The sequence below is a fragment of the Nerophis ophidion genome, linkage group LG17, assembly GCF_033978795.1.
Source record: "Nerophis ophidion isolate RoL-2023_Sa linkage group LG17, RoL_Noph_v1.0, whole genome shotgun sequence".
Classification (NCBI taxonomy): domain Eukaryota; kingdom Metazoa; phylum Chordata; class Actinopteri; order Syngnathiformes; family Syngnathidae; genus Nerophis; species Nerophis ophidion.
The window spans coordinates 18,586,943-18,600,787 of NC_084627.1; the positions used below are offsets into that span (position 1 = coordinate 18,586,943).

General features: G+C 40.8%; 1 protein-coding gene across 2 annotated transcripts in view; it reads left to right on the forward strand.

Moving 5' to 3' along the window:
• Window positions 1-213: 213 nt before the first annotated feature.
• The window catches only part of prrc2b (proline-rich coiled-coil 2B), a 37,699-nt gene continuing 24,067 nt past the window's right edge, over window positions 214-13,845 (forward strand). The window contains exons 1-2 of one of the 2 annotated variants that reach the window (XM_061876443.1): window positions 214-421; window positions 12,444-12,622. In XM_061876443.1, coding sequence (XP_061732427.1) covers window positions 12,508-12,622 — 115 coding nt within the window. In that variant the 5' untranslated portion in view covers window positions 214-421; window positions 12,444-12,507. The remainder of the gene's footprint in view (window positions 422-12,443; window positions 12,623-13,845) is intronic. The other variant, XM_061876444.1, reaches the window with a different exon arrangement.

Consider the following 13,845-nt stretch of genomic DNA (forward strand, 5'->3'; position numbering starts at 1 on the left):
TGTCCCCGTTAGAATAAGAAAATCTCATTTCAGTAGGCCTTTAAGTGTGTATCAAACTGGTAGCCCTTCAAATTAATCAGTACCCAAGAAGTAGCTCTTGGTTTCAAAAAAGGTTGGTGATCCCTGGTGTATAGCTCGAATTTTCCTCCACTTGTAGTTACCTAAATTGACCAAAGAGGACGCTCGTCATACCACAGTGTTGACGTCACCGGATGACGTCAGACGCAGAGAGCGCAGCAGAGGCAGCCTCCTCACTGGTTGTCTTCATTCTCAGGCCGGGTAACAGCCCAGTAACAATCCCCCCCATCGGTGGAACCTACGAAGATTGGGCTTCACAATCCCCATCCATCTTTCCCGTCGACAACGTTTCACGGACATTAACCCCCGCCGTTATCCGAAGGCACAACCACACGTTTAAAAGGTAAGCCATGGACGTCGACGGCGGTGTCCGTCTTCCCTCTTGCTCGGTTTTATTGTTGCTTTGTTCTTTGGGCAGCAGCCATTTTTAATCGCCTTGTTGGTTGTGGCTGTCTTCGCCCCCTTTTTTCTGAAAGCCTGACCGGGATGTTATTAAGTCACTTTAACGGTGTCCAAACATGTACTTTTTATGTAAATGTTGTCTTTTTTCCCTCCGTGGCAAACACACACAAGGAGTGTTGTGGATGTCCCCGGCCCGTCGAGCTTGTGCGTTCTCAGGGCATTCGTTTCCACTGCTGTTTTTCCTCAATAAACTTTATAAACGGGCAGTTTGCTGGCTTATTTAGACTCTTTTATACGTGTTGTGTTGTTATTTATCCACGCGTGTGGACTAATTCAAATTGTGTTACACAACAACAGCACCGCTTGGATGTTTACATAGCTATTTTCCATTAGCTGCCAAGGTAGCATAGCTTCGGCTTGCGGTGCACACTTCCATCGCTTAATTTTCCATCATAAACAAAACTATTGCGCATTTCCAGGCTTTTTTTTATATTTGAATTGCAATTTAATTATTCTTTAAAACACCCATGATGGTGATGTTTACATGCGCTAGCATTAGCCAAAACGTCACTAGGAGACCTTCAAGCAGTTATTTAGTTGATTTGATAAAACTGCATTATTTTTCACTTGCTACTTATTTGATAATAATCTATAAAGGAGGTGAGATTAAATATAAAGGTATATAAATAAGTATGTGAGACAGTAGCTTGGTGGCTGTCATCACATTAGCTTCTATGTGTGATGTCATAATGCCGTTACATGTTGTTAAAATGATGTTGCAAAGAATGGTTTATTTGTGTTGAATGTTTTTAGGTTAAATGTTTGTGGGTTTGTTATGGACTGTTTTGACAACATTGCATTCAGTGAACATTAAAAGCCTACTGAAACCCACTACTACCGACCACGCAGTCTGATCGTTTATAAGCCTACTGAAATGAGATTTTCTTATTTAAACGGGGATAGCAGGTCCATTCTATGTGTCGTACTTGATCATTTCGCGATATTGCCATATTTTTGCTGAAAGGATGTAGTAGAGAACATCCACGATAAAGTTTGCAACTTTCGGTAGTAAGAGAAAAGCCCTGCCTCTACTGGAAGTCGCAGACGATGACGTCACATGTTGATGGCTCCTCACATATGCACATTGATTTTAATTAGAGCCTCCAATAAAAACAGCTATTCGGACCGAGAAAACCACAATTTCCCCATTAATTTGAGCGAGGAAGGAAGATTCGTGTTTGAGGATATTGATAGCGACGGACTAGAAGAAAACCCCAAAACAAGTTGGAAAAAAACGCGATTGCATTGAGACAGATTTTGATGTTTTTAGACACATTTACTAGGATAATTCTGGGAAATCCCTTATCTTTCTATTGTGTTGCTAGGGTTTTAGTGAGTTTAACAGTACCTAATAGTCGGAGGTGTACGTCCACAGGTGTGTTGACTCGCAGTGTCTCAGAGAAGTCGACGGCAGCTTTATGGGCGGCACAAGCTCAGCTGATATCCGGTAAGAAGCGACTTTTTACCACGATTTTCTCACCGAAACCTGCTGGTTGACATTCAAATGGGATCCATGATCGCTTGACCGCTCTGATCCATAGTAAAGTTTCACCTCCGTGCATTTTAAACAAGGAATCACTGTGTGTTTGTGTGGCTAAAGGCTAAAGCTTCCCAACTCCATCTTGCTACTTTGACTCCTCCAATATTAATTGAACAAATTGCATAAGATTTAGCTACACAGATCTCCAAAATACTGTGTAATTATGCGGTTAAAGCAGACAACTTTTAGCTGTGTGTGTGCGCAGCGCTCATATTTCCTACCAGCCCGTGACGTCAAACGTACACGCAACGTTTTCAAGAAAAATCTCCCGGGAAATTTAAAATTGCAATTTAGTAAACTAAGAAAGCCGTATTGACATGTGTTGCAATGTTAATATTTCATCATTGATATATAAACTGTCAGACTGCGTGTTGGGTAGTAGTGGGTTTCAGTAGGCCTTTAAATATCAATGATGAAATATTAACATTGCAACACATGCCAATACGGCCGGTTTAGTTTACTAAATTGCAATTTTAAATTTCCTCCGGAGTTTCTTGTTGAAAACGTCGCAGAATGATGGCGCGTGCGCGTAACGCCACTGACTGTCAGGAAATATTAGCGCAGCACCACTTGCGGCTAAAAGTCGTCTCTTTTCATCGCGCAATTACACAATATTCTGGACATCTGTGTTGCTGAAATTTTTGCAATTTGTTCAATTAATAATGGAGAAGTCAAAGTAGAAAGTTGGAGTTGGGTAGTTTTAGCCTTTAGCCACACAAACACACGGTGATTCCTTGTTTACAATTCCCGGAGGTAAAGCTTTACTATGGATCAGAGCGGTCAAGCGAAGATGGTTCCCAACCACTTGTCAACCGGCAGGTTTCGGTGAGAAAAATGTGTTAAAAAGTCGGCTCTTACCGGAGATCTGTGGAGTTTGTGCCGTCCTTGTATCTGCCGTGACTTCCCTCGGACACTGGCCTCAACACACTCGTGGACACACCCCTCCGACTATCAGGTACTATTTAATCTCACTAAAACACTAGCAACACAATAGAAAGATAAGGGATTTCCTACAATTATTCTAGTAAATGTGTCTAAAAACATCTGAATCCGTCCCAATGCAATCGCCCTTTTTATTTTTTTACTTTTTTTTTTTTTTTTCTAGTCCTTCGCTATCAATATCATCATCTACGAATCTTTCATCCTCGCTCAAATTAATGGGGGAATTGTCGTTTTCTCGGTCCAAATAGTTCTTGCTGCTGGAGACTCCCATTATAAACAATGTGAGGATGTGAGGAGCCCTCACCCTTGTGACGTCATCGTCTGCGACTTCCGGTAAAAGCAAGGCTTTTTTTATCAACGTCAAAAGTTGCAAACTTTATCGTCGCTGTTCAATACTAAATCCTTTCAGCAAAAATAGGGCAATATCGCAAAATGATCAAGTATGACACATAGAATGGACCTGCTATCCCCGTTTAAATAAGAAAATCTAATTTCAGTAGGCCTTTAAAGGCCTACTGAAACTCACTACTACCGACCACGCAGTCTGATTGTTTATTTTATCAATGATGAAATCTTAACATTGGAACACATGCCAATACAGCCGGTTTAGTTTACTAAATTGCAATTTTAAATTTCCCGCGAAGTTTCCCGTTGAAAACGTCGCAGAATGATGACGCTTATGTTGACGTGTGCTTGTGACGTTATTGGTTGGAGCGGACGTTTTATCCCAGCACCGCTCACAGCTAAAAGTCGTCCGATATAATCGCATAATTACACAGTATTTTGGACATCTCTGTTGCTGAATCTTTTGTAATTTGGTCATTTAATAGTGGAGGCTATAAAGAAGAATGCTGTTGGTGAAAAGCGGTGGATTTCAGCTGCCTTTAGCAACCAAAACACAGCCGGTGTTTCTTTGTTTGTTGTGAAGCTTTAATATGGAACAGAGCGGTCGACGGGCAGGTTTCGGTGAGAAAATTGTGGTAATAAGTCGGCTCTTACCAGAGACATGAGCGGAACTTGTCGTTCTTCTTGCAGCAGCTGTCAAATAGGCAGCTGCAACTTTTTGGGCTCCTCCGTGTCTTCCATCAGAGACACTGGCGGTCACCACACCCCTCCGACTTTCAGCAGGTACGACTTTATAATCTCACTAAAACACTAATAACACAATAAGCAGATAAGGGATTCTCCAGAATTATCCTAGTAAATGTGTCTAATAACATCTGAATCGCTCCCACTGCCGTCGCCTTTTTTTTTCTTCTAGTGCTTCACTTTTAACTATCCTCATCCACAAATCATTCATCCTCGCTCAAATTAATGGGGAAATCGTCGCGTCTCGGTCCGAAATGCTCTTGCTGCTGGTGGCTATGATTGTAAACAATGTGAGGACGTAAGGAGCTCCACAACCCGTGACGTCACGCGCACATCGTCTGCTACTTCCGGTACAGGCAAGGCTTTTTTATTAAGTGAACATTAAAGGCCTACTGAAATGAGATTTTCTTATCTAAACGGGGATAGCAGGTCCATTCTATGTGTCATACTTGATCATTTTGTGATATTGCCATATTTTTGCTGAAAGGATTTTGTAGAGAACATTGACGATAAAGTTTGCAACTTTTGTCCGCTAATAAAAAAAAGCCTTGCCTGTACCGGAAGTAGCAGACGATGTGCCCGTGACATCACGGGTTGTAGAGCTCCTCACATCCTCACATTGTTTACAATCATAGCCAGCAGCAGCTAGAGCTATTAGGACCGAGAAAGCGACAATTTCCTCATTAATTTGAGCGAGGATGAAAGATTCGTGGATGAGGAAATTTAGAGTGAAGGACTAGAAAAATAAAAAAGGGCGATTACAGTGGGAGTGATCTAGATGTTTTTAGACACATTTACTAGGATAATTCTGGGAAATCCCTTTGCCTGCCTATTGTGTTGCTAGTGTTTTAGTGAGTTAAATAGTACCTAAAAGTCGGAGGGGTGTTGCCATGGGTGTGTTGACGCCAGAGTCTCTGAGGGAAGTCATAGAAGCTGCAGGAGGACAGAAGCTCCACTGATCTCCGGTAAGAGATGACTTATTACCACAATTTTCTCACCGAAAACTGCCGTTTGACATGTCGGTCCATGTTCGCTTGAGTGCTCTGATCCATAATAAAGCTTCACCTCTGGGAAATTTTAAACAAGGAAAAAATGTGTGTTTGCGTGGCTAAAGGCTAAAAGCTTCCCACATCCATCTTTCTACTTTGACTTCTCCATTATTAATTGAACAAATTGCAAAAGATTCAGCAACACAGATGTCCAGAATACTGTTTAATTATGCGATTAAAGCAGACTACTTATAGCTTGGATAGGGCTGGAAAATAATGTCCGTTACAACCCGAAACGTCAAACGCACGCGTCATCATATGAGTCATCATACCGCAACGTTTTCAACACGACACTTTGCGGGAAATTTAAAATTGCAATTTAGTCAACTAAAAAGGCCGTAGTGGTATGTATTGCAATGTTAATATTTCATCATTGATATATAAACTATCAGGCTGCGTGGTCGGTAGTAGTGGGTTTCAGTAGGCCTTTTAGTTTACTAAATTGCAATTATAAATTCCACGCAAAGTATCCTGTTGAAAACGTCGGTATGATGTCGCGTGCGCGTGACGTCTCGGATTGTAGCGGACATTTTTTTCCAGCCCGATCCAAGCTATAAGTAGTCTGCTTTAATCGCATAATTACACAGTATTCTGGACATCTGTGTTGCTGAATCTTTTGCAATTTGTTTAATTAATAATGGAGAAGTCCAAAGAAGAAAGATGTAGGTGGGAAGCGGTGTATTGCAGCTGCCTTTAGCAACACAAACACAGCCGGTGTTTCCTTGTTTACATTCCCGAAGGTGAAGCTTTACTATGGAACAGAGCGGTCAAGCGAACATGGTTCCCGACCACATGTCAACCGGCAGGTTTCGGTGTTAAAATGGTGGTAATAAGTCAGCTCTTACCGTAGACATGAGCGGAGCTTGTGTCCTCCTGCAGCAGCTTCGGGCTCTCTTACCTCCTCCCACCGGAGACACTGGCGGTCACCACACCCGTGGCCAGACCCCTCCGACTTTCAGGTACCATATAATCTCACTAAAACACTAGTACCACAATAAGCAGATAAGGGATTTTCCAGAATTATCCTAGTAATTGTGTCTAATAACATCTGAATCGCTCCCACTGCCCTCGCCGTGTGGCGGGGCTCTCCCTTAGAGATAGGGTGAGAAGCTCTGCCATCCGGGAGGAACTCAAAGTAAAGCCGCTGCTCCTCCACATCGAGAGGAGCCAGATGAGGTGGTTCGGGCATCTGGTCAGGATGCCACCCGAACGCCTCCCTAGGGAGGTGTTTAGGGCACGTCCAACCGGTAGGAGGCCACGGGGAAGACCCAGGACACGTTGGGAAGACTATGTCTCCCGGCTGGCCTGGGAACGCCTCGGGATCCCCCGGGAAGAGCTAGACGAAGTGGCTGGGGAGAGGGAAGTCTGGGTTTCCCTGCTTAGGCTGTTGCCCCCGCGACCCGACCTCGGATAAGCGGAAGATGATGGATGGATGGATGGATGCCCTCGCCTTTATTTTCTTTTCTTTTTTCTAGTCATTCACTTTTACTATCCTCATCCACGAATTTCCTCGCTCAAATTAATGGGGAAATTGTTGCTTTCTCTGTCTCGCTGCTGGTGGCTATGATTGTAAACAATGTGAGGATGTGAGGAGCCCTACAACCCGTGACGTCACGCGCACATCGTCTGCTATTTCCGGTACAGGCAAGGCTTTTTTATTAGCGACCAAAAGTTGCGAACTTTATCGTGGATGTTCTCTACTAAATCCTTTCAGAAATAATATGGCAATATCGCGAAATGATCAAGCATGACACATAGGATGGACCTGTTATCCATGTAAATAAGAATCTCATTTCAGTAGGCTTTTTAAATAATTGACAACATTGCATTCAGTGAACATTAAGCTAACATTTACTTATATTGTAGTTTTTTATATATATTTATACACTTGTCTTGCTTTTTCTAAATGTTACGATTTATCAATTTCAAGTAAAAGACTAACATTAATTTTACACCTGTCGATAAGGCTGCACAATTTTGAGAAAAAAGTTAACATTAGGGCTTGGCGATAGCCTTTTTTAATATATCGCGATACACGGTATATATTTTGCCTTAGCCTTGAATGAACACTTGATACATATAATCACAACAGTATGATGATTCTATGTGTCTACATTAAAACATTCTTGTTCATATTGCATTAATATATACTCATTTTAAACTTTCATGCAGAGAAGGAAATCACAACTAAGTCACTTTTCAAATGACGCTACATATTAGCAGTGATGCTACTTCTGGTAGCAACGCTTGTGCCCCACACTTGACAAATTAAAGTTTTAAATTCGACATCTTCCCTGTTGAAGCTGAACCATCGCCAGACGATGGACCCCCTTCGGTTTTTCTTGGGAATTATTACTTCCTTCATTTGTTACCCGATTCGCACCTTCTTTCTCTCGTATTACCACTTGCATGGCTTCGCTATCATTACAGCTAATGTTAGCCATGCCGCTACCTCTGCTTGGGGAGGGCTTGTGACGTTGCACGCGTGAAGTATGTAAGAAGGTACGTTTATTTTAAGTCTCTGTGAGAAGGAGAGACAAGAAAGAGGGAGAGACGCATGTAGTTTAATACTAGCCGCTAAAACAACTGCGTGAGAACGTATACTCGAATATCACGATATAGTCATTTTCTATATCGCTCAGAGACAAACCCGCAATATATCGTGTATATCAATATATCGCCCAGCCCTAGTTGATATGTGATGTTTTTAGGGCTGGGCGATATGGCCTTTTATTAATATCTTGATATGTTTGGGCCATGTCACGATATACATCTCAATATTTCGCCTTAGCCTTGAATTAACACTTGATGCATATAATCACAGCAGTATGATGATTCTATGTCTACATTAAAACATTCTTGTTCACACTTGATTAATATATGCTCATTTTAAACTTTAATGCAGAGAGGGAAATCACAACTAAGTCAATTTAGCAAAACTGTATTTATTAAACAGTTATTAAGCAGTGGCACAGACATTCATGTCATTTCCAAAACAGAAAGTGCAAGATTGTCAGAGACATTTTAAAACAAGCTATCAGTGCACTTTTGAGAATATCACCAAGATGACATTTCAAAACAACACTAAATTAAAGTGTACTCTCTGTGCAGAACGCCATTACTATAGTTAAAAACAAATAAAGCGCACTTTTGTGCATGATGTCACACAAGATATTTCAATAACTGTCAAATAAAAATGAGCTGCTTAATAGGTTCCTGCAGAGATTATTTCCTTTTGTTGTTGACTTTTTTTCATACGGTGTTGATCTGGAAATAGTTGCTTCGGCATTTTGTTGGTGTGGCACACCCCGGAGATGTTGACATGCGGGGTTTCGTGCAGTCCTTATTCTCTAGCGGGGGACTTTTCAAATGATGCTACATCAGCAGTGCCGCTTCTTTTTGTAGCAACGCTTTTGCCGCATAAATGTCGAACATATTCCCGCTTGAAGCCGAACCACCGCCGGACGATGGATCCCGTGCTGTTTTTCTTGGGAAATAATTTTTCCTCCATTTTTTACCCGAGTCGCACCTTCTCTCTCTCGTATTACCATCCGCACCTCAACGTTAGCATCACAGCGAACGTTACCATGTCGCTACCTCTCTGCTCCGCGGGAGCGTGTGACGTGGCACACATGACATATGTAAGAAGGTGTGCTTGTTTAAGTCTCTGTGAGAAGGAGAGACAAGAAAAAGATGGAAACACATGCAGTGTTATGCTCGCAGTTAAAAGCAACTGCATGAGAATGTATACTCGACTATCACGATATAGTCATTTTCTATATTGCACAGAGATAAACCCACGATATATCGAGGATATCTATATAAGCTAACTTACTTATATTGTAGGTTTTTTATTATTTATACAGTGGTCTTGTTTTTTCTAAATGTTACAATTGATCCATTTCAAGTAAGAGACTAATATTAATTTTACACAATTTGCACAATTTTGAGAAAAAAGTTGATATGTTTCACTCAAGTTAAAGTTAAAGTACCAATGATTGTCAGACACACACACACACACACACTAGGTGTGGCGAAATTATTTTCTGCATTTGACCCATCACCCTTGATCACCCCCCCTGGGAGGTGAGGGGAGCAATGAGCAGCAGCGGTGGCCGCGCCCTGGAATCAATTTTGGTGATTTAACCCCCAATTCCAACCCTTGACGCTGAGTGCCAAGCAGGGAGGTAATGGGTCCCATTGTTATAGTCTTTGGTATAACTCGGCCAGTATTTGAACTCACGACCTACCGATCAAAGGGCGGACCCTCTAACCACTAGGCCACTGAGTAGGTATATATTCTGTATCGCAACATGGCCTAAAAATAACATTATCGCCCAGCCCTACGTGGAATTGTGAAGCAATTAATCATGGATAGTGACATGGCCTAAAAATATTGAGATGTTAATTAAAGGCCATATCTATGCCCAGCCCTACGTGGAATTATGAAGCAATTAATCATGGATATAGTGAAATGGTACATGTGTAATGAAGCGTATATTGTCTAACATCAGTACACACTACAAGGAGTACTGATGTTAAAGACACGGGTACACGCGAGCACGGTCGTACCCGCTCCATCTACAAAAATGGATGCAAGACACGCACGTAAACCTCCTGATAAAAATATAAAATAATTTTGCATCTTTCCTATGACACACAGCAAAATTGTTCTATCGGGTGGCGGTTTGACAGCGATCATATCCAAAACAGCTGACTGTTATTAGCGCTGGCGGGAGTGTCGCAAAAGCCCGTTTTGATGTGTTTTTTTTTTTATTAATGTTTAGTGAAAAAAGCATGTTTACATTCAAACACACAATAAGTCCTCTCATAATGTGTTTAAAGGCAGCAAGGCAATGTTGTTGAGCTTGGAAGCGACCGCGTATACCGTGACGTCATCACAAGTCTCCGCTGAGTGGAGAGTTTTGGATCTCTACACTTTGGCAAGCGTTTGTAAAAGTCTGCGCTTTTAAAGACAAAAGTATCCGTCTATGTTTGGAAAAAAGGCCTAAACGCAGGGATAATTATGCGTTTATTAAGTATCTGTGTCCGTGTGGGCTTGGCCTTCCATCCATCCATTTTCTACCGCTTATTCCCTTTTGGGGTTGCGGGGGGCGCTGGTGCTTATCTCGGCTACAGTCGGGCGGAAATCGGGGTACACCCTGGAAAGTCGCCACCTCATCGCAGGGCCAACACAGATAGACAGACAACATTCACACTCACATTCACACACTAGGGCCAATTTAGTGTTGCCAATCAACCTATCCCCAGGTGCATGTCTTTGGAGGTGGGAGGAAGACGGAGTACCCGGAGGGAACCCACGCATTCACGGGGAGAACATGCAAACTCCACACATAAAGATCCCGAGCCTGGATTTGAACCCAGGACTGCAGGACCTTCGTATTGTGAGGCAGACACGCTACCCCCTCTGCCACCGTGAAGCCCGGGCTTGGCCTTAACAAGGCAAAATGGCGTTTTAAAAAAAACACAAAAACTTGACACCTTGACACAGTGAAAATTCCTAGAATATATTTTGTAATCGAATTACTTAAGTAATCGTTACTCGAGTAATCGTTTCAGCTCTAATTTTGTTGTTTCTGCTGTAGTTTTTTTGTGACAGTTAAAGCGGAACAGCGCTTTGTTTTTTAATTTTGCATGTCATTCACAATCCTTATGCAAGACAAGAGCATATGTTTTTCTTTTTTTTGTGCATTTTAAATTGTCAATAAATGCAATCAAAAGTCTGCTTACAGTGGAGCCAATGGGAGTTGCTCTATTCGGCCAACAAAGCCCTCTATTTAGATACATGCTCTTTGTCCGTGGTTCTCAACCTTTTTTCAATGATGTACCCCCTGTGAATATTTTTTTAATTCAAGTACCCCCTAATCAGAGCAAAGCTTTATTGGTTGGATAAAAGAGATAAAGAAGTAAAATAAAGCACTATGTCATCAGTTTCTGATTTATTAAATTGTATAACAGTGCAAAATATTGTTCATTTGTAGTTGTCTTTCTTGAACTATTTGGAAAAAAGATATAAAAATAACCAAAAACTTGTTGAAAAATAAACAAGTGATTCAATTATAAATGCAGATTTCTACACATAGAAGTAATCATCAACTTAAAGTGCCCTCTTTGGGGATTGTAATAGAGATCCATCTAGATTCATCAACTTAATTCTAAACATTTCTTCACAAAAAAAGAAATCTTTATCATCAATATTTATGGAACATGTCCACAAAAAATCTATCTGTCAACATTGGATATTGCATTGTTGCATTTCATTTCACAGTTTATGAACTTACATTCATATTTTGTTGAAGTATTATTCAATAAATATATTTTATAAAGGATTTTTGAATCGTTGCTATTTTTAGAATATTTTAAAAAAATCTCACGGACCCCTTGGCATACCTTCAAGTAACCCCAAGGGTACGCGTACCCCCATTTGAGAACCACTGCTCTATGTGCATATGTAATGTAGTAACGGGCAGATTAATTTCAAAAACGCATCACAACTTTCGCTTCTTTTTTTAACAACGTTACTGATTATTATCAACTGTAGACTTGATGAGAGCCGATAAAACATAATAAAACAAAACAGCACTTACTGTATACGGTATGCTGTCATTAGGATGCTGACTGATATAATCTTGTTATATTCCTGTTTTAGATAAAGAAGGACTTATTATCCTCGCAAAGAAAAAAGGGGGTTGAACCAAGCGTCCTTTCGTCTTGTTCTCGCCATTTCCGGGGTTAAATTGGCTGTCAAAGTTTTTTATAAATTATTTGTATTTTATTTTGAAATGAAAGCCAAGTTAACATACTGTTTTTTTTAAAATGGAACGTGCAATAAAATATATTTTTATAAACACTCAACAATTGTAATTGATAATCTCGATTTCAATATTGATAAACAATTTTGATTACTAGTTTGACCCTAAATCGTGCAACCCCAGTCTGAATACTGGCTAACTATAGCAACAAAGTGCCGCATTTGGCTACCCAACTTTGGCAGACCGGGTGTGTTACGATGATAATGTACTGTACAACGTTGGGAGGACGTGTTACATTCACACATCAATTAGTGTCAGTCCAAATTTACCTGTGGAGGGCGGCCACAAGTAATTAATGTATGTGAAACACTGCTCTGCAATGAATTCAGCTCAAGTGGTGATTTTTCATGTCCACGCATTGTTTTATTATGATGTATGGTTTTGAAGCGTGGAAGTAGGTGGCGTTGCAACAAACAGTCCCTGATATTTTTCTTTCGTTTTCCACTGTAGAACAAGAAAGGCACTGGGAAGAGGAGCAAAGAAAAATTTCCATACTCGATGACATTACATCGCAATGTCCGATCGTTTGGGGCAAATAACCAAGTCCAGGGATGGGAAAAGCAAGTACTCCTCACTTAGCCTGTTTGACAAGTACAAGGGAAAATCAATAGAAACTCAGAAAAACTCAGGTATGATTTATTATTGTGTATTCTATTATTGGTAACTTCTGCCAAGTGTACTTTTAGTATGTGTTCACTCACACTTTGTCTGGTGCCGAACCAAATCACTTTTGGGTTACATATTTGGTCCTGGTTAATCTCACTTTCAAATATAGGGCTTGAAAGGGCGCATCATTTCAGAATGCATTGTGGCACTGCGGTAGCCAATATTGTTGGATAAAAGCTTTTGTTTATCTGGCTGTACAGTAATGTATGAGGAAGCAACAAACTGGGTTAAAAATGTTTGTACGAAATAAAAAAATCAAGGGACCGTAACGCAAAACTTTACATTATTCCATATGAGCATGTCCAATGGAAAAGAGATTTGAATAAGCTGCCGCGATTGTGGAAGAAAAATTGTCTATAAATCCTCAACGAAGTTTGTCTATACACCAGTGAAGATTGTCAGAATACAGAGTCTGTTAAGGCTCATTCCCCTCAAATTGCACGTAATCTGCGACTTTCACCAGGTTCGTTAAATAAACAAAAAACAAAGCCTATTATTACTTTTAATACATGTTGATCATAGCGCTACTTCTCCGTAAATAATACTTAGTCATTTTTGTGCTTACCCAAGATTGAAAGTAAACAGACAACATGCCTTTTTCCAAAATACTGTATGTTCTTTGAAGCCCGCAGCTATCTTAACTAAAAATGACAGCCTTCTAAATGCTATGTGTGAAACTTAATTAAACATGCTTTGATTCCAATTTACCGGTCTGAAAATGCTATGAACACACCAACTTGTATCAGGTGATTTGCGTTAAAAGTGATGTTTGATAGTCTTACGGCTGCTATTCAGGACAGTTACCGTCTCTTTATTAGCTCACTAACCCACTTCCTTGGCTTGGTTTTCATGCTGTAAATGAGATAAAATCTCACCGAATCGTTTTTCCCCCTGAGGCGATCATGACGATTCTAGCAGTGAGTAATGCCGCACATGTGTGCCATGTTTTTATCTTGTTAAAGAAAAGGACAAAAGTTAAGGACAGAGACTTGCGTTCAGCCGCGTAAATAAGTTATTCAGAGTCTCACAGGACCCACAATGCATTGTGTTTAGTATGTCACACTCTCAAGCCCTATACACATCAACTCTGTAAGCGTTCTCGGCCTGCCTTGTTTGGTTTGGGAAGCTCGCATTCACGCTTGGTCAAATCAACCGCACTATCAAAGTTATGGCACCAGATTATCTT